The sequence below is a fragment of the Aptenodytes forsteri genome, unplaced genomic scaffold (genome assembly GCF_000699145.1).
Source record: "Aptenodytes forsteri isolate BGI_AS27 unplaced genomic scaffold, ASM69914v1 Scaffold88, whole genome shotgun sequence".
Lineage (NCBI taxonomy): Eukaryota > Metazoa > Chordata > Aves > Sphenisciformes > Spheniscidae > Aptenodytes > Aptenodytes forsteri.
Window position 1 is genome coordinate 474,268 of NW_008795948.1, and position 23,148 is coordinate 497,415.

At 41.4% G+C, this 23,148-nt stretch overlaps 1 protein-coding gene across 5 annotated transcripts in view; it reads right to left on the reverse strand.

Moving 5' to 3' along the window:
* ABLIM2 (actin binding LIM protein family member 2) overlaps positions 1 to 13,542 on the reverse strand; it is a 123,384-nt gene extending 109,842 nt beyond the window's left edge. For 4 of the 5 annotated variants that reach the window (XM_019473687.1, XM_019473686.1, XM_019473685.1 and 1 more), the window contains exons 1-3: positions 13,417 to 13,542; positions 12,948 to 13,080; positions 4,618 to 4,761 (exon numbers count right to left, since the gene is read on the reverse strand). In XM_019473687.1, the coding sequence (XP_019329232.1) occupies positions 4,618 to 4,761; positions 12,948 to 13,080; positions 13,417 to 13,440 (301 nt within the window). In that variant the 5' untranslated portion in view covers positions 13,441 to 13,542. The remainder of the gene's footprint in view (positions 1 to 4,617; positions 4,762 to 12,947; positions 13,081 to 13,416) is intronic. The other variant, XM_009285363.2, reaches the window with a different exon arrangement.
* Between the last annotated feature and the right edge of the window lie 9,606 nt (positions 13,543 to 23,148).

Genomic DNA, 23,148 nt, shown 5'->3' on the forward strand with positions numbered 1-23,148 from the left:
GAAGTTCATGGAGAACTGTCTCCCGTGGGAGGGACCCCACGCTGGAGCAGGGGAAGAGCGTGAGGAGGAAGGAGCAGCAAAGACAACACATGATGAACTGACTACAACCCCCATTCCCCATCCCACTGCAAGACTCGGGGGGAGGAGGTAGAGAAAATCGGGAGTAAAGTTGAGCCCAGGAAGAAGGGAGGGGTGGGGGGAAGGTGTTTTAGGATTTGGTTTTATTTCTCATTATCCTACTCTGATTTGCTTGGTAATAAATTAAACTAATTTCCCCAAGTCGAGTCTGTTTTGCCCGTGACAGTAACTGGTGAGTGATCTCTCCCTGTCCGTATCTCAACCCACGAGCCCTGCATTATATTTTCCCTCTCCTGTTCAGCTGAGGAGGGGAGCGACAGAGCGGCTTTGGTGGGCACCTGGCCTCCAGCCAGGGTCAACCCACCACACTGCTATAGCACAACAGTCATGTTTTTACATCTGTGGCTCAGATTGCGAGCTTACTTCATTTCATCAAGACCAAACCAGTAAAGGACAAAGATATGAGTTATGGTCCTTCTCACGTATGAGTACTCTTGTACAAAGAACAGCTTTTTGCAGGATTGCATGGATTTTTCCCATTTAACTAGGGTGGAGGCTGCAGGATTTTTGCATGCAAATAGATTTGCAAACAAACTATGGATTGTCCATTATTTGGTCTGCTAGAGTGACTATATAAAATACTGTAAAGTGTACTTTCTGATTTTATATAAAGCTATAGTAATCAAATTATCCAGACCTCCTAGAAACATTGGGCTTTGATTCACAGTTCCAGTATTTCCTAACTACTGTATTTGACATAGGTTACTGCTACTTTGGAAATGCCGGGATGCAATCACATCACAGAAAAAGAAACACTTGACAAATACTCCTAAAACAAGGTAATTTCTGTCTTTATGAAAGATCAAAGAGGCTATCCAGGATAATATAATTGCAGCACCTACATCTCGCCTATCTACAATTCTACATTAGTCTGTCTCTCTACTGGCTCACTAAATTATGCCGTTGTAATCGAGCTCCAAGTGAGTACTTGCCTAATACCATACCCCGTATGAGAAGCAGTCCTGACCTGACAGACACCCTCAGAATGAACTAGACAACACAATTTGTTTTAATTTGATAGTCTGAGTCATCAGTATTTTATCACCTTTTGTCATTTTCCTTGGTGCTTTCATTACAGCGGTAAGAAATAAGAAGAGAATTCACAAACATGGGAACCAAAGCCCGTGAGGTCTAATGAATAAAATGTTTGCCTTATATTTCAAAGGCATCGACTTCTATTATAAACTGTGTTTTTATTAAACCCGATTAAAATTGAAGATATTTTAAAACAAAGACTGAGTAAAAATTTGAAGTGAGACTAGATGGCATGTTCCCTACAACCTTTTACTAGCAGATCAGATGTGCGCTTTAACAAGAAACAATATATACAAATAGATATGGATATAAACCTTATTTATAATGCCTATTTACCTCCATAAGTCCTATTAAACTTTGATACTGAGCAAAACTAGCAGATGTTCACAGTATTGGTATTAAAATTTTTAATCTGGAGTTGTATCTCAATCTTGAATACTAAGAAGAATTATTTGATTTTTAAAACTTTTCTTAGAATTCTTTAGAATCATTATCTGGGGAATGTAAGAACTGGATGGGAATGAGTGACTTCATACTAACCTTCCTGGGTTATATAATTTAATTTAAATACAAAAGGCACCTACATACTTGCTGTTACCATTCTGATACTCACAGTCCCCATAGGAATAATCAGACGGCAGTATGGCAATATACAAAAAAATCTTTCTACCCTTAAAAAATGAAACAATTAAATGTCTCTGCCCCCCTGAAACCCTGTAATTTATCCAACACTATCAAAGAAATGGTTTAACATTTCACACATATTCAAAAAGGTTAAGTGTGACTTCTTCCAGTGTAATATCATCTGTCACTGATCAAGTCATTCAAACAGACCTCAAATACCTCTAGACACCCTCTCAAGACATAGTCATTTGTCATTCTTCTTCATGGGCTCTTTGTCAGTTTGTGGTTTCTGTCATCACATATCTGTAAATACTGTGAGAAAGAATGTAATTTTCTGCAGTTTCAGAAATAGCTAAGGTTTTCTGATGAAGGCTATGAAGTGGTTTAATACAGAGGCAGTCAACCTAAGCAGGCAGGCAGCTTAGCAGGGCAATGCAGCTAGCCCACACGCGAGATAATCTGTCCTGGGACTGTCCTGCGGCTGCGCTGGACGCTGGACACACTGCCTCTTTCAAGGTGCTATCTTTGGCAGATGAGGTGAGAGGGGGCAAACTGCATCACTGAGTACCATCAAAATAAATGCACCACAGGGAGGAGTCAACTGTAAGGTAAATATATTCCCAGGATCATCACCCTGCCCATGCACAACAGTCCAGCAGCATGACAAGAAAAGGGGTTGAGAAAAGGGGTCGTGGCACGAACCTCTCCTCCAAGGCTGAAAGGAGGTAAGGGGTCAACTGACCAGGAGAACTGAGTACCATTTTTTTGCTAAATCCTAACACATTAACTCTATTTTTTCATCCATTGATTTGAGCACATGATTAAAAACCCAAATCACATTTGCCTAACCTGATTTTTTCCCCCTTTATGTTAGCTAGTGAAATGTATGTTCAGTGCTCTGTTCTGTTCCTAAGCTTTTCTCATGTAACAACGCAGTAAATCCACACTAGAAAGCAACATATGCTTCTTAAGTAACAAATAAAACCCAGAAACAAAACAAAAACAGATACCAGAAGGATGCCAGTAAATTGATGGAAACCCTTGAAAAGTGATAAAAGGAATTATGGCATTTAAATAATGGGGAAAGACAACCATGTGTGCAAACTTAGCACTTAGCAAAATGATTATTAAGGAGGAATATAAGTACTCCAAAAGCCCTGACACCGAGAAGCAGTTTAACCACGCGTCTCTGACACTACCTCCTCTGCCAGCTGAGTCTGATGGGTGGCTGACAGACGCTACACTGCTTCTTCCTTGTTAACATAGTGATTTTTTTTCTCATTTTATCCAAGATTTGCCTGAAGCGTACAAACTCCTTCTTATCTCTTATGGACAGGTAGGGGTAATACAGCTTCTACAGTACGTTCATCATCATCTTCTGCATGGGGGTGGGGGAAAAAAGCCTCCGCACTGCCTAAATTTGGGATCAGTGAATAGTTTCAGAATCCTCCTGCTGCATTTGCAGGTGACCTGGCAACCTCTAAAAGGAGATGCCCTATGAAATGAAAACGTGGGTGTATAATTGTGTCTCTTTCCTTCCATAGGACTTCTCAATGTTTTCTTATAGCAGATCTGTATAAAAGGGGGCTTGGATTTCATCGAGATAATTATACGGAGCACATACCAGTATGTTACTGAGACTTCATGCAGGAGACAAGACTCCTGAATAACAAATTAGCTGCTCTCTTCCCGAGTTAGGTCTGAAAAACCAATTTGATAATAAAATTTGCCATAAGAACAGGTGGCTTTAAAAGAGTTTGAAAGATGTATGTACGGGCTGTGTTCTGCTTTAAATACCATTCTCATTCTGAATAGGTGACCAGAATATTTTTGCTATTTAGGATAGTGCACTATGCTTATTTTTCTTGCTGTGTAATTTTGCAAAGAACACAATTATTGAGCTGAACATTTAATCCTGTCTATCTAACTCATTAAAGATTGACTCAGGTATTGAATACTATATACTTAATCCCATGGGATTTATAAAAATATCAGTGTAGCTGACAGATAATGACAGTTTTCTTTCTGATAGTTTCCTCTAAATAGAAATGGAAATAGTCACATTAACACAGCTGGGACCAGAGCCATGCTCATGTTTCTAGGCTGTACTACAAGGATTAATAAACGTCATTTGAAATACTGCTTAATAATGAAACAAACAGGTTGTCCAGTAAACATCAGTGAACATCTACTCATTTGTACAGTCAAAACAAATTAGATATTTGCAACTTCCAGATAATCTTTCAAACAACCAAGTACCTACAGAAGGGGTGTTTTATCGGTTAATTCCCTGTTTCCTTGACCATCCTGCTACCATTCACAATGTGTCAATATTAGATCACAGCCAGGCACTAACCTGGAGCAAACCTAGTAGTTCCCCCCAAAAAATGGAAAAGCACAGAGGCTCACACTGGCATTCAAACATCACAGTCCAACACAAGAGAGTCTGAACAGACGTGGCCATGGCCCATCCCATGGCATGCATTAGAAAGCTGGGAGAGGGATACCCTCCGAATTTCTTTGTAAATGTTCATTCTCTCCTAACCCCATGCCGTGTTTCACTACCAGTTCTCCCAACCTGTTCTTCTTCAGGTCCCAACTCTATAGTAAACTCCACAAGTTTATATCCATTCAAAACATGCTCCACTTTTAGGATTTAGGATGTTTATAATCTTACAGTAAGCAGTCATAGCGTTTACAGTAAATCCTGTCAGGCATGGATTGGATTGTAAAATAATGTTTGTGAAGTTTCCAGGACTATGAAGTCACATGCCCAGTGCTAATGCCCTACTCATAGGAAGAGCTGTCACAAACACTTACCTTTGCAAACAAAGCACTTAATATGGAAATACTTGTTCTGAACTCTCAAAACTTCTCCTTTGCATGGGTTTCCACAGTTATTGCAGAGAATTGCAGTACTTGATGGCTTCTCCAGTTGGCTATGTACAGCCTGTGGTTGTGAAACTGCAAGGGAAAACAAAAGGTAGAGCATTTTAAAGGCCATCAGACACATCTTCTGTAAGACCTACAGATAATGACAATTAACACCTGGGACAAAACAGGTCAAGCAGATAAAATAGTTTTAACTTCTGGTATTGGCCAGCACAGGAGAAAAGATCTGCTAAAGCAGCTGAGCCAAGCTTCTCATTTCATAACTTTCAAAGCTCACGCCTGCAAACATTTCAAACATAAATCAGAATTGCTTATAGAGGAAAGAATCCACATGATCAAGTCTTGAGAGCCGCCGCCTGAATTTCAAAAAATGCTTTGTTGCATTTTCTCTTCAAAAAATCAAAGACTATAGATAAAAGCTACTGGTTTTATCCAAAATACCTTTAATGGGAATTAGTAACTATTACACTGTGAGCTACTGATCCTTAAAGTTCAAGGTAATTGCCTTTTTAATTGATTTACAGATAGAAATAAATTTCTGTAGATGTTTTGACTTCATACTTCTGAAACATTGACATCTCTGTAAACACCACATACATCTGATCATTAAACAAAGGTTGCTGTCATTTTGTAAGAAAACCATGATTTCAAGATATTAGGTTTATCTAGGTTAGTAAAATATTAACTGAATTAAAATTTGCTGCCATCTTGTGATGTAAATTAGAAATTGCATTTATTGGGCTGTTGATAATAACTATAAATTGGCATCCCAATGTGTTATGTGGAACAGGTGAGATATGACCTTATTCTTGCAATTCTGCTGCAGTACTTGCATCAATTTTTTATTGCAGTGTACTTAGGAGTCTAGAGAGCAAACATCAAGGCAGTTAATTATAAAGTGGCTGCACTATAACTCAACAGACTTGGCTTTTTTCCGATGTGAAGAAGAACTAATAACAGGAAAACAAATCAAGCATTTTAAGTACATTACACACTTAATGACATTCTTTTTCTTTAATGCGGCATGCTTATTCTAAGGTTGCATTGCTTATTTCAAAGTGATTGAATTTTTTAAAATTTTAGCTTCAAATTAAACTTACCAACTGACCAGTCAAGATGGAGCAACCTCTTGTAGGTCAATACACTAAGTATAAATGGGAATCAGATGTGTTTCCCTTCAGGGTTTAGCCAAGGGATAATGCCACTGCTGCGTAACCCTTTTCTTTCATCAGCATTCAAAAAAAAAAATTGGGAAGTAAGTTTTTGTATGGGACTGCTGCAACACGATTAATCAATTTATAAGAGGCTGGATTAAACTCAGATTGGCCGAGATCTTTAGCTTCTATTCCTACTGTAATATCAGAGTTGCTATTTCAGAAAAAAGGCTTCTGAAAGAAAAAGAGATGGGAAAAAACGCCATAGAATTGATTTTAATTAAAAAAACCCAAACAAACCAAAACCCAGTAATGTCTATACCTTCACCATAGGCAGGGATGGTATAGAGAGGCCAGTGATGGTACTGTCACTATGAACACATATGATAACAGACGATACCAAAATCAGTAAGTGAGCATCGTCCAGCTTTTATTCTCTAATACTTGACCTTGCTGCTCTTCCTCCTCTATTCTCACCTCATCCCCACGGCCGGCACCTTGTGGTGATACCTAAAAAGCGTTTCCACGTACACCGACTTTAAGGAGTCAGTATTTCAGTGAGATGCTGAGCCTTCCACCCAGTCTTCCAGGGGAGTTTCTGCAAGTTTTGCCAAACCAGCACTTTCTACTAAGTAAAGTGGTTTGGTTTTTTTTCCCAAGGAGATACATGGGATTGAGCTGCCCGTAGCGTTATTCACCACCCATTAGCATTCTGCCTTGTCTGCTGAAATTACGCATTCTGGGATTGTCAAAAAAGTCCTGCTCAAGGCAATGTGAACTCTGGAGCTATTACTGAAGCCCTGGCTATAATTAAGTATATCTCCAATAAAAACAACACAGCATGAGAGGCAATTAGAAGTTTATAGAAAGGCAGATGCTCAGATTTACACAGGGCAAACGGTGCACATGGTTCAAGCTAATACGAATGTCTGCCTTATTCCTCAAAAGAAAACAGAGAAAACTCTGAACTTTGCAATACTTAACTTTTGACATGAGAATTTCTCTTTACTGTAACCTGCCCAAAACAACTGCCCACCCTGAAAAAGAAGCAACCCTCTAAGAAACCAAAAGAGAGTATTTTCCTGAGTTACTTAGTAGAGTAGCTGCTAAAAGTTTATAACTATAGATAAAGAAGGTTTGCTCCCTCCAGAATTACTAACAAGCATCAAATTTGTAGCATTTAATTCATGGAAGACTTGACTTAAAAAGAGCTGACCACACTCAGAACATTTTGACCTAAAAAGTTTCATTTGAAATATAAAATTCTGATTGGAATGATTAAACATCTGACTCCCCTCCCCCCCCAATGCTTGACTCTTCCCGTGGCTAAGGCATTCTGAGCAGCATCTTCTCCAGAGGCATCAGCACCTGGCCGGTGCGGAGGCACGCAGATGGCTGCAATCTCATTCCATGGTGTGTCCCATGGGCAGGGCAGTAACCTGGCCAAGGAGTCCCAGCCGCAGCGCAGAGCATATGCTGGAGGGACCCAGATGCACCACTGGAGAGCCCCGAGGGCAGCCCTCCAAGCCAAACATACCACCTTTCCCTACAGTGAAAATATTGTTACATTTCCAGAGAAAACTTCATTTTTCTGTTTGTTTTCTTGCACCTGGGAGTTCAATGCCGCACTTGTTGCAAAGCAGCAGAAAATTGAAAATTGTTGCAAATTTGTTTTGTGAATTGTGAAACAATTGTGAAAATTGTTGCAAACTGAAAATTGTTGCAAAGGGACAGAAAACAGAAAGTTTTGCTTTCCACATTGCATGTGGTGCTCAGTGTCCAGAGCTACAGGGCAGGACTATTTAGCACATTTGCTTCTCTACAGGTCTCTGGATCAAGATTTAGAATTTAAAAAAACCCAACAACTCTATAAAATAAATTAAAAAGGAAAAGATGTAGTATTTCTGTTGGAATTCTTCCATTAGTCTTGAAGTAACACAAATCATATTTAAAATATGCATGGTAGACAGATGAATAATTATTTTGCTTTCCTCTGTGTTCAGAACTAAGCTAATCAATATTTCACACAAAACCCCAGTGGGAATACAGTGCCTTTGGGCTCATTATAAAACTGCGCTTCTGAAGACAGTTTTAAATATTCATTCATCTAGCACAACAAAATGATGTAATTAATGATATATTAATTTAAGTTTGAATATTTTAAAATACATTGTGCTTTATGTTGAAATTGCAACTAGTGACACAATTTTAGCAAACTAACTATAGTAGTCAACTTAAAATTTTACCTTATGTTTCAAATCATTTTTAAGGAAATATGTTTACATGGCAATTTTCAGCATTGTACTTTTATGCCTTTATGTATCAAAATCAGTCTTTGAAGCAGCAAAAGATACAATCAACATATTTAATGAGTGAAACAGTGAATTACTGATAGAATGTAATGATCTGAGACTACTCAAAGGATCATAACTGACTAGAAATTATATTATATCCTGATCTACAGAATTTAACGAAATGAGAAATTACCTTCTTAACTTTAAATGACTTTTCCTGAACAGAAATACAAATGAATGCCTGATTCTCCAAACTTCCCTTTCTCCCAGACTGCATTTTGTTCTACCAGAGGTCTCTCCGCCAATCCTTAAACCCTAAAAAGATCTGACTGCACATACTTTTTGACAAGGACAAAAACTGGCAAGAAAGGAACTAGCAAACACTTTCCCCAGCACTTCATCAGCATACAAAACCTGTCTGCTGGGGACATCACTGCCAATAATCTTGCCAAATGTCTGGTGCTCACATATTTCTGATGTCAAGACTCAACCTCCCTCCAACAGGCTACGCAGTACATAATTCTGTATTTCTGGATAAAGTAGGGCTTATTGAATTAGCAATGGTTCATTAAACAAATTGTCAAATAAGATACATTCCTCAAATTTACTCCTCCACTGCTTGCTCGAGACATATGCACTTGCTGTAAGTATCATGGCGAAGAGAGGACAGTGGTATCGCTCGTTATCAACCTTACGGCAACTGTAAAATGATGTTTTCAGTGTGCTTATAACTTTGCCAAACTTCAACCGTTTATATTGACATTCTTCATGTTTGGTGTTCTTGAGCTCATTTCTTTAGGGAAAATTTCAGTCAAACTGTTTAAGCTTTTTATAAAGGTGGAAAAAAGGATAGGATAAAATATATTGGTTTTCAATGTTAAAAAGAAAGCATAGCACCTTGTTTCTGGAAGTACTTTGGAGTAAAGGCTGAAGCCTGACAGAGATGGACTTTGCAAAAGGTACACCGGATCCACGAAAATCCACAACGTGGTCAAAAAAAACCCCTTCTGAATAAACACAGCTCCTTTGGCATTGCTAGACTAAGTAGGAATTAACAGCAGTGGGGGCCAGGATGAGGTGCCAGGATTGAGGACAAGATTTGGCTGAGACGAGTGTTTTGGAAACAGCACAAGACAAGCTGATGGCTGTGGCAGAAGGGAGAAGATTCGTGAGTCCCTGGTCACGCTCTACTCTGGAGCCTGGAACGGAAAAATGTCGCCGCGCTCTCGTCATCTTCTCTCTGCTGTGAGAAAACCGCTGAGGGAAATCAAACCCTTGGCAAAAGATCCCATCTAGGACCGGTCCACACAGAGGATGACAAACCCCTTTGCTATCAGGCTTTGGGTAGCCAAATGAGAAAAATCTTCATGGTAGATTACAGACCTGATGAAGAAACATATGGCCAGAAACTGCAGAATTCGACACAGTCCTAATGCTTTTTCCAGTTTGGTGCCTTTTGGTTTAACTTAGCATAAAGACCCATAGAAGCTGTTACTGAGCTTAGAAATCAAGTACTGAAAAGTTAAGAAGTCTCATGCTTAAGAATATACGTTCAATCTTGGATCAAACTTCAAATACGAGGCTTAAAGACTTTCACCTGCTTTGTTCAATATACGGACACAAAAAAAGGCCACATATCCTATTTACTCCACATTATTTAAGCCTGTTCTTAAAAAACAGTATGTTATTATTACTGCTCTTGGTGATTACAGAAGACTGAAGTGACAAAGGGACAAATGACACAATTTAATATTGGAGTCACAGAATCCTAGAATGGTTTGGATTGGAAGGGCCCTTAAAGATCATCTAGTTCCAAGCCCCCTGCCATGGGCAGGGACACCTTCCACTAGACCAGGTTGCTCAAAGCCCCCATCCAGCCTGGCCTTGAACACTTCCAGGGAGGGGGCATCCACAGCTTCTCTGGGCAACCTGTCTCACCACCCTCCCAGTAAAGAATTTCTTCTTAATATCTAATCTAAGTCTACCCTCTTTCAGTTTAAAACTGTTACCCCTTGTTCTGTCACTACACTCCCTGATCAAGAGTCCCTCCCCATCTTTCCTGTAGGCCCCCTTTAAGTACTGGAAGGCCGCTATAAGGTCTCTCTGGAGCCTTCTCTTCTCTAGGCTAAACAACCCCAACTCTCTCAGCCTTTCTTCACAGGGGACAGGCTCCAGCCCCTTGATCATCTTCGTGGCCCTCCTCTGGACCCGCTCGAGCAGGTCCATGTCTGTCTTATGCTGGGGCCCCCAGAGCTGAACACTAGGTCTGACAGGTGCTTTCTGTTCTGTAATATTTCATATGGTTATTTTAAAGAGTACTGTGAATTAAACAAAGGTGTAATTTGAATGGATAGACAACATTTATGTGAATAAATACTTTATTCCTAAATAACAAGTTTTTGTAATCCCCCAAATTACCTCTCAATCCAGGGAAAGTGCTAATTCCTCACCAAGGTTCCTGGATGGATAGTGCAGAACCAGAGCCTGAAGACAACGGCAAAAGGAAAACCAAAGGGATTGGCGGGGGGTGTGGGGGGTGTGTGTCCCCTCCCCTGTTCTTTTTGTGTTTTGTTTTTTTTTTTATCCTGTTCTTGAGGTTGGGTTTAAAAAGTGCAAGCCTTTCATTTCAGGCTCATACAAATATAACATCATTTGCCTTCAACAGCAACCCCCCGTCAGCAGAAAAGCTACATCAATTTTCTTTAGCAACTATCAGCACTACTGGCTCCTCTATAAATTCACCAGGAACATCCCTCTTCACGACCCATTACATTCACTTCATGAGATGGAAACATTTTGTTTGAGCAAAAAGACATTAATATCTAAATTTACCAGTATCAGCTGTTTAGTTCATAATAATGTCCAGTTTTTCAACAAAGACACAGGCCACATTCCAACTCTGAACCAAAAATGCACAGCTCTGATAACGGATATTATTCTGCATGAAGGAATTAGCAGAAAATTATCTCTGTGTTGACACTGAAACCTTTCATCTCTATAGGTAGAGGTGGTGACTGAAAATCAGAATAAACCAATATGAGACCCAAATGCCTTTAGTCACTAAGTATTTGAGAAACAGGACAGAGTACTGATTGCTAAAAATGCTGTATCAAGCATTTGGGGAGGGTGTGGTTCATGGCAGCCCAGAGGGGAATTAAATTTGCAATCGTCTCTGAGCAGGATTAAAGGAGAAGCAGATGAGTGCAGCAGCACCCGACCACAATTAGATTGGAGTTCAAGTTGTTTTTTTGCCAAACTGTTCTTCTGTCGCCTCAGTCAAAACACTCGGGGTTGGATTTAAAAACACCCAGATGAAAGCAAAGGAAACAAGCATTTAAGTGCCTCTAAATATCCCATGAAGCATTATTCCTGGTTTTAAATGCCTAAAGCTGGCCCCTGCTCTCTCCCTGCCTTGTGTCTGTGTGTAAAATACAGTGACTAGGAGTTCTTCCAGTGCTGGCGTGGGGGTGAGGATAATATAACACAGTAATAAGTAAAACGGTAATACATACGATGTTCAGAAAACTACATGGGTGTGAGCTATAAATTTACTTCAGATAAGGGGCTTTGGTTTCTTTTCTTTTTCCTAAGAACTGGTGAATCATACGGAGTCTTGTGGGGGCCTGAGACCCCAATGATCCTTTCCACGGAAAGGATGAGAAGAAGAGTGATTGTGAAGCAGAACTCCACAAGCCTTCCCCATCCATCCTTCTGACCACGCTTGGCAGCAGGGAAGAGCAATTCCCTGGCCCCAGCCCTGCCCGGCCATGCACCCCGGTGGTCCAGGCACCAGGGCAGGAGGGAGCACACATGCCCAAATGGACGGGCACCAAACCTGCCTGAGCAGCAGACGTGTTAGAAACAGATGTTCTGCAACAGCATGTTAAGTATCTACTGGTAACCTGTTTTACCGTATTTCTCAATTAGCAGCTTGTGTTAAAAGCCATTTCAAACGTGTTTGCATGCTTTACAGTGCCTTGTCATTATAATGCAATACCTTTTTCTTCCTTACATCTCACAACAAAGCAGAAGATCACAAGGATAAAGGGAAAGCTAAAGAAGTTTTGCCTTGAATGTCCACATTACGTAGTCTCTTGAGCCCTCCAGCTGGCCATACAGAGGGCTGAACTGTCCCCATGCCAGTGCACACCAGCTCGCTTGCTTCCCCAGCAGGGCTCTTCTGCACCGGGCAGGTCCAGCCGCCCCCCCAGAAATGCTCACTGCTCTTTCCAAGACCTCTGCTGTAGCTCCTGCAGCAAAGCACTATTACTGCTTCTCTCTTTAGTTCCTATACCGTAAGACAGGCAATTCAGCAAATTCAATAAATCTTTATGTCAATAGGTCTCTATTTAATTGAATTCATTCACATAGTCCAAAAATACAAAATAACACGGTTCAAGAATCACGCTGCTTTTTGAAATGTATAACTGCTGCTACTACTTACAAACAACAGCTTTTACAGTGCCTTTCCATTGGCACTGAGGAAAGGATTGCACGCCTTTTCCAGCACTTCCTATGGACCATAATCAAACCAGAAACCTATAGCTGCTACAGGACAGCAGGCAGACAGCACAACTGAAGCAACCTGTGCTTTTACTGCTAATTACAGACTTTATGGGATGAGAGACAAAGGAGAGGTGTTATCCAGCAGAATGTGAATACAACCATGCATAAGAGATGCAACACAGCACAAGTACACGGCACACGAGAGCTCCAGATCACACCATCTGCTCAGTGCAAAATTCACATCACATAAACGAGCCTAGCACAAGCTAACCTCCTGCCCTCGTTATTATAATAAAATACTTACCAAATCCAAAGGCAGTTAGTAAAAATCTCTGCTGAATTTTAGGAACCATTACTGCAGCAATATAAAGGCTGTTTTTGTATGGGTTTAGCAAGATTACTACGAGAAAGGATACAGGAACAGCACTCCAATATATCTGCATAAAGCAATAGGTTTTTTTTTTTCATTACAAGCTAACATAAACTCTAAGGTCAATTTAAATTAAATAAAATGAGGAAAGTTTTCAAATCGAGCTGTCAGCTAAATGTCAGTATCATTATAATTTCCAAATCATCATTCATATAATTAAAAGAATATGAAGCATAATTTAAAATTAATGTTTAACCATCTTCCTCCACTCTGCTGTGTTTCCACATAAACACAGAATAATTATTCTCACGACAGTATCAATGATTTCGTTACCGCAGCTCCGGATGAAAAACAAGTCATTTCAGGTCTAGGCTTTCCAAAATGTGGAGTCATCACACTGTACCTGTATCTTCCGGCATTCCCGCATTAATTCCCTTCGAGAGGGGAAATGCCACCAGAAGCACCACTGCTGTGGTGGCCGGCCGGCGGCGAGGAGCTCAGCCGGAGTGGCAGGGGGGCGGGGGCTGCGGCAGCGGGCTGGCACGGAGGCAACGCGCCCAGGGGTCAGATGACTCCTGCAGCACCCACGCACAGGCGGGAGGCGAGCCAACACCTCGCTGCCGTGTAAAAATAGCGTCCTGCAGAAGCCTAAATATTGTCACGTCCATGGGGTGGGCCACCGCTGGCAGGGTCCCGCAGGGACTGGACGCAGGACGTGCCAGCGAGGGCTGTCTTGGCATCGAGCGATGCCACCTTCCATAGCCACTGCAGGGTGGTGCTGGGCACCTGGGGAAAAAGGCTAAAAGAAGGAAAACCTGCAAACTGCCTGGCCACAAATTAAAAATACAGGCAGAGGTAGCTGGGAAACCCCTCTAGCCATCCCCCGATCCAGGCTGTCCCTTCCCCCCGGTGCAGGAGGGCACAGCACTGATTTCGGAAGGAGGTGCTGTAAACATGTCTCTCTCCCGAAGGTGGTCAGTGAGATACCTGGCAGCCAAAAATCTCTCCCCTGATTGCTCATACAGAGTTGGACTGCGTATCACTGGAATAACAGCGATGCGTTGAGCTATTTAAAGCAATACTTGCTTGCCTAGTTATCATGTGAATACTCCACGAGGATTAAAATCTGTAGCTCTTACTTGCTTTGGACTAAATTTGTGTGAAGGTAATAACGTGGCTTGTGCATTGGAAAGGGGATTGATGGCTTGGAGAACAAACTGGCTAAACCTGGAGTAAAGTGCTGGGATAGAAACAGGATTGCACCTCCCTTTTTCACAATGCTGATTATTTTTTCCCTGCAGGCTTCACAGAAGCCAAACCACTCTCCACCCTCCATTGCTCACCATCTTTTATCCAGTCATTGCCTGCTTGGTTACAAAGCAGCAAAGAAACAGCTTTTTCTCTCTTTTGACAAACAGAAACTAGGCAGGGGTGTAAACGTGCAAACAGGTCTCCGCAGCTTCTGATGCTGCTGAGGGCGGGCTGTGAAAGCAACACAGCTTGTGTAGCACCATGCACAAAAAGCACAGCAAGTTCACTCTGCTATGCAGGTTGAAGAATATTTTGCACTGAATCATATTAAAATCTATTGAACTGATCCAATTTGCATGTATGTTGAAGGCTGAGTCTCCATCGACTTCAACAGTCGATGCTGAATCATTTTGCAGAAAGTTCAATACCTTCCAATCTCCATCAAAAAACAAACAGTTTTTTAAAACCTGAAATACTGCTTTTTTTCTTTGTTTGAAAAAGAAAAAAAGGACTTGTGTAGAATAAAGTGCAGATTTTATGGCTTAGTGAAACTCTTATGAACTTTTTTTAAGCTCTTGCCAGCTCACTATGGATGAATTCTTATAAACACTATATAAAGAGGGCCTGGAGGCTCTTTATTCTTTTTTTTGAAAACAAAAAGCATCAATGCTTGAAAAGCATCTATATGCAATTATGATCAAGTTTGAAAATATTTCATGATGAGAAGCCAGAAACAGCTGACAGTTCGTAGATCTCATAGAAATGCCCATCAACTAAAGCAGAAATCGAGAATTCCCCCGAGTTTCAGATTGTTTCCCTTTGGTTTCTTACTTGCAGAAAGTATCTTTACATTTTGTAACAGATACGAAACAAAACATTGCTTTGTTTGTCCAGTATTGACTATTGGGAACGGAACATGCATTTCTATAAGGACAGCTGAGGAGCTCTGACTGCAGAAATCCATATGGTGAGTACACCACTGTCCTGGACATGGTCTGTAACTTTAAATAGCCCCCGGCTGACACGGCCTGAGACCCAGAGAGCAGATCTGAAGATCCCAGGTTCTGCACATTGAATCAAAACTATGAATTATTCCATTTTTTAAAATTCTTATATATGCGCTATCTTGCAGCAACTGACTTTTGGTGTTAAAACCTTACGGCAAGATTTTGTTCGATACTGTTGTGCTGTCTGTGTGAGGCCAAATCTGTCCCCGCACTCTTTTGGATCACCATCAGCCACCCTGGCCGAGCTCTCCAGATATTTGCAGGATTTGGCCTACTTAGTTTTTCCCAGCGGCTACTTCAGCTTGGCAGAAATGCAGAAGGCACTTTGCTAAATAGCAACGCTCTGAAGGAACATAAATTAATAGGCAGGAAAAGTGAAAGCACTTTCACTCTAACACAGCCTTTCCCTCTGCCAGGCTTTCTCCTTTTCAAGGCTAAATGCTATATAACCCACATTTTGACATTATATGATCATAATGCAGTCACATAGTGTACTGATTTGTATTTACAATTCTAGGTGTAATCCCTGAGCCCCCCCTGCGGTCTCACCACTTGGCTACAGCACAGGAAAAATCATACTTGAAGAGCTCAGAGGGTTTTGATGGTGTTGCTGTGAAACTCCAGCACAAGTCATGGGCTTCACAGGCACAAAGTACGAGCCTATTGCACTTCATTACTGTGATGGACTGACTCGGCGGAGCATGACAAGATACAGCAGTGACGGCAGCACAGGCGAAACAGCTCAGACACCGCCTGCTGACACTCCTGCTGCAAATGATCCAGAAAGCAGAATAGCTTTAACCTGATTTCTCAAATCAACGCAAGCCAAATACCTGTAACTCCCGTTTTAAAAGTAGTAACACTGCCCTTGCTATAGAAAAGGATGAGGCACTTGGCTCCTCTTACAACTTCAAGTGAAGTTCTAGTAGCCACAGCAATGCCCTCGCCCATCCTCTGTTTGAGGTTTCTTTTCACCAAGGTTACATTACTGAGGTCAACGCCTTCACTGATGTCTTTGCAAACAGCAGCCAGACAGCTTAGCAACAAATTTAGGCCACGCTGAAATGGATTAGCTGGCTGCAAACTCCTTATAGCCTATGGTACCATTGGTTGTAAATGGCATTTTTAAAAGATTTCAGATCCGTTCCTAATTAACTCATGTTTTTCCCTGTACTTGCATCTCTCTTCCCACTAAAAGTTAAAGTGAATGTCAATAGTAACTGAAGGTGATGGCATACGGTCTAATCCTGCTCCTTTCTCCCATGCTCACAGCACCGCACTAGACCCATTTTGAGCTTTTTCCATAGCCTGTCTTTGAAAATGTTTAGAAACAATTATTTATTCTATTAAATATGAAGAACGTAGATGTTTTTCTCCACTATAAAATATGAAGCACTTTCTAATCAGGAGTTTTTTAAAAATCAGAGCTAAAACACCACCTGAGATTCAGGGACTTTGCAATACATGTATGTACCTGCTTGCATACAGCAATTCTCATGCTGCTCGGGGACTGCATGTTGGTTTAACTTTTAAGTTGCCCTGTGTGGAGTCAGGAGTTGGACTTTGTGATCCTTGTGGGTCCCTTGCAACTCAGGAGCTTCTATGAGTCTATGAATCTATGTCCTTGGACTTTAAGTTGCTCACTAAGTTTCTAGCCAACCGCATATATGACTGTTTAATAGCAAATGGAGACTGCAGAGTCCAGTCTCAATACAGATTAAGAAATTTACTTTTCATAAACAATCTGTAATTAATGAATTTTACTTTGAAAATGCTGGAAAATACAAGAAATCATCATATTTCACAGATTTTTCTCAGTATGCTTTAAGGTATCTTTCCTTCTAAGTCGCAAAAACTCACTGTAGAGCTGCTTCGTGTTCTTTTTGACTCACAGTGGTTTCAATCCAGGTTAGTGTTTATTTGGATTTTCTATTGAGGATAATATGATCCCAAACAAACAAACAAAAAAATGCAATACCATTAAGCATATCTCTGTATGCAATGATACAGATTTTGGCAATGCTTGATCACTAGGACAAAAATAAAATTAAGAAATGGATGTTTCCTTTTAACTATCATCATTTATTAATTGAACTGATATATTCCTTAGTGGTTGTGTTCAAAGTTGGCACTATTGCTGAACAGTCCTTGCCCTCAAGCATTTAAGATCCAAATAAAGAGGACAAACCCATGGCAGAAGTGAAAACGAACAGTAAAAGGGTAAAGGTTTGAGATAGAGTTGGTTAAATGGTGTCTCTACAACTGAACCCATGTCGTCCAACTCTCTGCCCAGCCTTTCTTGCGTCAATCCCATCCCTGCTGGGGATGGACTTGCAGAGTCACCCAACCATGCCCTCAGTGACCAGTCGCACCCTACCAAAATCTGTCCTGCTCAGAAACGGACTGAATTTAAACTCCTGGCTCTCAAACATCTCCATCCTCAAGTCCACACATGAGAAAACATTTCCCATCACCTGCACAGCAATGAGCCGTATACATGGGCATCTTTAATTGGAACACACACGCAAGCAAGTCAGAGAAAAATAACGATTTGTGGGCTTTTGTAGTACAAGGCACTGAAGTATAAGGCACCGACAACACTGCATATTTATGAAGCAGGAAAACTTAAAATGTGAGATCAGGCTAAGAATCCACTCTGGGCTCTGCATAATGGAGAGCAGGCAGCTGTGCTTGCTCCAGAGGTAACTGGGTCATGAGTCCTTCTCTGCTCCCTGCTATCTCTTGGGAATAAAGAGCTTCCTTCAGCCCTGAAATTCATGATGACAGTCCTTATCTGCTGGCCAGCAAGTCAGATGAATGAAACCAGAACTTCTCCCATTCCTAGCTCCTTTCTCCCAGAGGGAGACCTCTCTACAGCAGACCTAGATCCAGACCGAAGGGTGCGTTATCCCCTTTTACTCCCCCAACTAGAATAAAAGCACCATCTAGTATTCTTCAGAAAACTGTACACATGAAATAGTGAGCAGAAATCAAACATAAAGCCTGCAAAGCCTTTAGCAGAGATTTTATAATGGGAAAAAATGGTGTATCAAACCCATAAATAGGGTGCAAGAAAATCCTTAGAGGACTGGAAAAAAACAAACCAACCCTGTCTCATAACGAGGTGACAGAGTAGCGGCACGTCCAGAAAGCTGTTTGCAAAGTGACACAGGTCAGAGGGTAAAGGGATATGGTCTGGTTAGCAGCAAAGGGACAAGGAGAGCCACAGCGATGGTACCGCAGGTCACACGCCTTCAGAAATGAACCTGCCGCACAGGGAATCTGCTGACCTTACAAAACTGATAGGGACGGCTGGTAACAAATGGAGTAGACGTCAGATAACAAAAGACCTGCTTAAGTAGAGGTTTTAGGCTGACATGTGCCATTTAGCACAGAAAAACTGCCATGTAATAAGGATAAGGCAAGCAATTAACAAAAGGTATTAGTTTCTAAAAGGTCAGGCACTACAAGGCACTAATCAGAGAAAGGACTTGAGAGCATGAGAGGGAAACTTAAACCATCTGCTGAATACCTGGTGGTAAGCTGGGAAAGCAAGCAGGATAATGCGATGTATTGTATTGAGGGAAGGGAAGGCATCCTGGTTGCAACAGAAATGGTACTGTAACAAGAACTGCTGAGATAAAACCCAGAATCCGAGCCCGGCATTTTATGGGAGGGAAATCAAAGAAGCAGAATGAGGCAATAAATGTCAGCCGCTGTGGCCAAAAATTGCACATAGTAGGCATGAAAGTTAGAAAAGCTAACTGATATTCTTTAATACAGGAGGAATTAAACAACAACATGAATTTGACATCTATGGGTTGACGAATGGTGCAAGAAAGATGACAGGCATTGCAAAGATGCCAAGATCATTTTTGGGTATTTCTTCTGGGAGTAAATTAATGCACAGAGCAGGTTTTTAAAGATGGATTTTTCTGTGTGGGCTGACGGTACCTGCACACAAACAGAGAAAGAGATGACTAAATGTTAATTTATCATTGTTTTACATACAAAATTGCCATTTATATTGTCTGGATTTTTAATTAATGGAAATTCTGAGTGCTTAAATGGAGAATAAACTGAAGTATCAACTAAGCAATCAGATAGACTTAAAGTATCTTCATTGCTTCACTCTCTTCTGGAAAGTTACACAGACATTGCCATAATTCTGCAATCACAAGCTACCTATCGTGCAAGATTATCAAACGATAATGTGGGTTGGGTGTTACTTGGAAAAAAGATTCAACCTGCTCTCTCATGTGTTTTAATTAGAATCCAGAAATTTAACTTTGGAGGTGTCTTATGAAGAAAAAGAAAAAGCAATGAATGCACATAAAACCCCTGAAAAAATGGAAGATTTTGAAAGTTAAGAGGCCTGGGACTAGGTCTAAGGAAAGATTCATGTGCCAGAAATGCCATACACCTAAGTCCAAAGCTGCAAGGCTGAAAAACTCCCTTCTCACACCTGCTCCTCGGCATGTCCAAAGGCAGAGCGAGCCGATTTTTCACTTCCCATTTCCCAGCTGTCCACGGAGGACTGCAAGAAAGTGCCTTTGGTTTCCCCCCCCTTTTCCATATGTAGTGGACAGTAAAGCAGCTCTATGTGCCTGTTTGTAGCTTACATCCTTTGTGCAAGTGCGGGGTACTGACTGCTTTTACTTGTTATCACTCAGCAGATCTGAGGATCTCCTATTTGAAGACTTACCTTCCTTGTTTTCCAAGAAAATGTGACTATAGAGAGCTTTACGGGTCCTTGGCACATTTGTTGGAGGAAACCTGGAGAGGAGCTTCCCCACCTGAGCCCAGGTTGCCTTTGCAAGGCCGTGCAGCTCAGCCCGTCTCTGATGCGTGGCACCACGAGGACAGGCATGCATGGCCAAAAACACATGCAGAAACCCCTCTTTGCAAAAAAAGTTGGCTATAATCTCCTGATTAGGGCAAACTGAAAAACTGGCAAGGCGACTTTAACCCCATTAGGTCCAACAGGGAACCACAGCTGCGAATTCTGCTTACTCAGGGGCTCGAGCAGCTGTGAGTCTAACCCTGGCCTTTGCACAGACAGCTCTGTTCAGGTTTACAAAGGCGAGGAGAGAGACACTGAAATCAGAGTCAGGATCCGGACTGTGAATCCCAAGTGTAAGGCCCTGAACAAGAAACCCGCCCCAGAAGGCAGAGGGGATTTCAGACACGTCCTCACCTTCAGCTCTCTGCGTCCCGTGCACACGCACCCGACTCCCAGCGCTTTAATCCTTGTCTTAGCCCACAGCGACCACACCAGAAAAGATTTTTCTGCCTGCTTTCCAAATCCCATTCTCTATAAAGGGATGTAGCTGCAAAGCAGCAGGTCAGGTCCAAAGCCTACTTAAATACATTCATTTTGGTTGAGGATCACTGAGGAATTAGTCGACAACGTGGAGTGCTGTTTTGAAAGTAAAAAAGATAAAAAAGAAGTCATCAAAAAAAGAAGTCATCATTGGAAATGTGATGTTGTTGGACTTCACCCTGTTCCCAGTGAAGCCCACCAGTAAAACTGTTATTGATCTGGATGGAAGACTTTCAACAGCATTCATTTCTGATCTCAGTTCAGCCAAGTTTTGATCTTAGCAATTTACTCATCACTACCAGCAAGTTCAGCCTTTCCCCTCTTTGCCTAAGGTTACAATTTCTGATCAGTAACATCTGAAATGAAATTATGTCTCTGAGCTCACTTTAATACCAAGAAACAAAGCAGAAAGATTTTTTTCTCAGAGTGTGTCTAAATTAATTGGTATTCTTTATTGCTCAGTTCCAGCATAAGTAGCTCTGAAATTTTAAGAATCAATTAAAAAAACCACTGGACTCTATGTCTATTACTGCTCTGCAGCTCCCTAATTAGGCGATAATCACTTCTAGCACCTCCACCAGTTACTCAAGCCATATTCCTGCCAGTCCCCTCATCTTCAGGGCATTAAGCTATAGAGTGCCATGTCCCTAGATCAGAAACTGGCATTTTGGTGCTATTTACACCCCCCGGGTCTGTAGCACTGACAAGGTTGCACCCCTGCTTAGCATCACTCTTCACGCTGATATTTGCTCCATCTGTGTCATCGAACGGGGGAGGGGAAGAAGCACATTCCCTGGCTTGGAAATGAGCAAATGTTTGGAACTGGGGAAAAACAGTTTAGAAGGAATTTCCATGGCTCATTCCTCTTTCCATTCCCTGGTACAAACAGAATAATAATAACAATGCCTGCTTGTTATAGCAACACCGAAAAGCAAAAGCAAGATAAAATAATGTAAAAAACAATAGTTCATTTTGCTAGCCAAGCCACAATGAATCACCCCCAATCATTAATTAAATTATAATTCCACTAATGCTGTATGAAACGGTGTTTTGAAAAGGATTACAAACAATAATTTAAGGACCTTTCCAAAGGTTCTTTCTTTTTATCCTGTATTCTATGGCATATAAAAATGTCTTAAATAATTACGCTAGCATATAAAACTGAACTCCTGGTTTACTTGCTCTGCTTAATTTGGCATTAAGAGGGGATTAGCCACTGTTTTATTGCAATCATACAGTTACTTCAAATATATATAGGTATTGACATTATTGAAGTGGTGGTGCTAAAGTCACGCTACTTTAAACGTGCAAATTAGTTAACTTTGGTGAAGTTCTCACAGCATGAGAATTTCTCCTTAGTCTCAATTACACTCATACAAATCTAATTGTGCTTCACCCCCATCAGATACATCAGCACATTGCCTCTCTTTTCACATGCAGGCCACACAATTTCTGCAATCAACTATCTTTCAACACCGCATTCAAAGGAGAAACGTGTTATATTCATGCAAACACAATCCCAGAGCCCAGAGCCACTGTGCTACTTCTTGCACAGTTCTGCAACTAACAGTTCTCCTGTCAACGGATACATTTTTGAGCTATCTATACAACACACTTTTTGACTGAGTTTCGGATTGCTTAATTTGCAACCTGCCACCTCATTCAGACAGTGAATGAGTTTTATGTCACATTGAATATTTTGGTCTGAAGCTTTATATTCACCTTTTGCAGATAGAAGGGGAAGAAGCAACATCATCTGATAAAATTGTGTCTTATTTATAAAAGAAAGATATCACACACCATTTTTCCCAGGTAACATACAGAAATACAATTCAGTGAAGGACAGATGAAAATGCAATGCCAAATCCCACGTTAGCCTCACTCCCCTGATTTCAACAGGGTTGAAACACAGCCAAATTATGTTCATTGTGCCAAGGGAACAATAGTGGGATATATGCTCTGTGGGGGCAGGAGATGCTGGAGCCTGCTAGTCCCCATCCAGCCTCTGTACCCAGGTTGCTTTTGCATGGAGACCTTAGTTTAGAGAAGGTGAGGGAAACTGGTGGCCAAAGTCTGGTCCCAGTGCTATGTCAGTGTGATGCTGTGGTGAGCACGAAGAGGGGCTGCCACAGTCTTCACATTGTCTGTATTTACTTAGTCCAACTCACTGGAAAAGCAGGAAGAAGAGCAGACTCAAGGGAAACCTCATCACAGTATTGGAGTATTTAAAGAGCAGCTACAAAAAGGATGGGGGCTCTCTCTTCACAAGGAGCCACGTGGAGAAGGCAAAGGACAACAGGTACAAGTTGCACCGGGAGAGGTTTCATCTTGACGTAAGAAAGAAATTTCTCACAGTGAGAACAATCATGCCCCGGAACAACCTCCCCAGGGACGTGGTGGAGACCCCACTGCCGGAGGTTTTCAAGATGCGATTGGAAAGGGTGCTAGATAATCTCACCCAGGCTCCCTTTCCCACGAAAGGCTGGACCAGGTCATCTTTCGAGGTCCCTTCCAACCTGAGTTGTTTTATGATTCTGCGAATAAACGCAGCCCT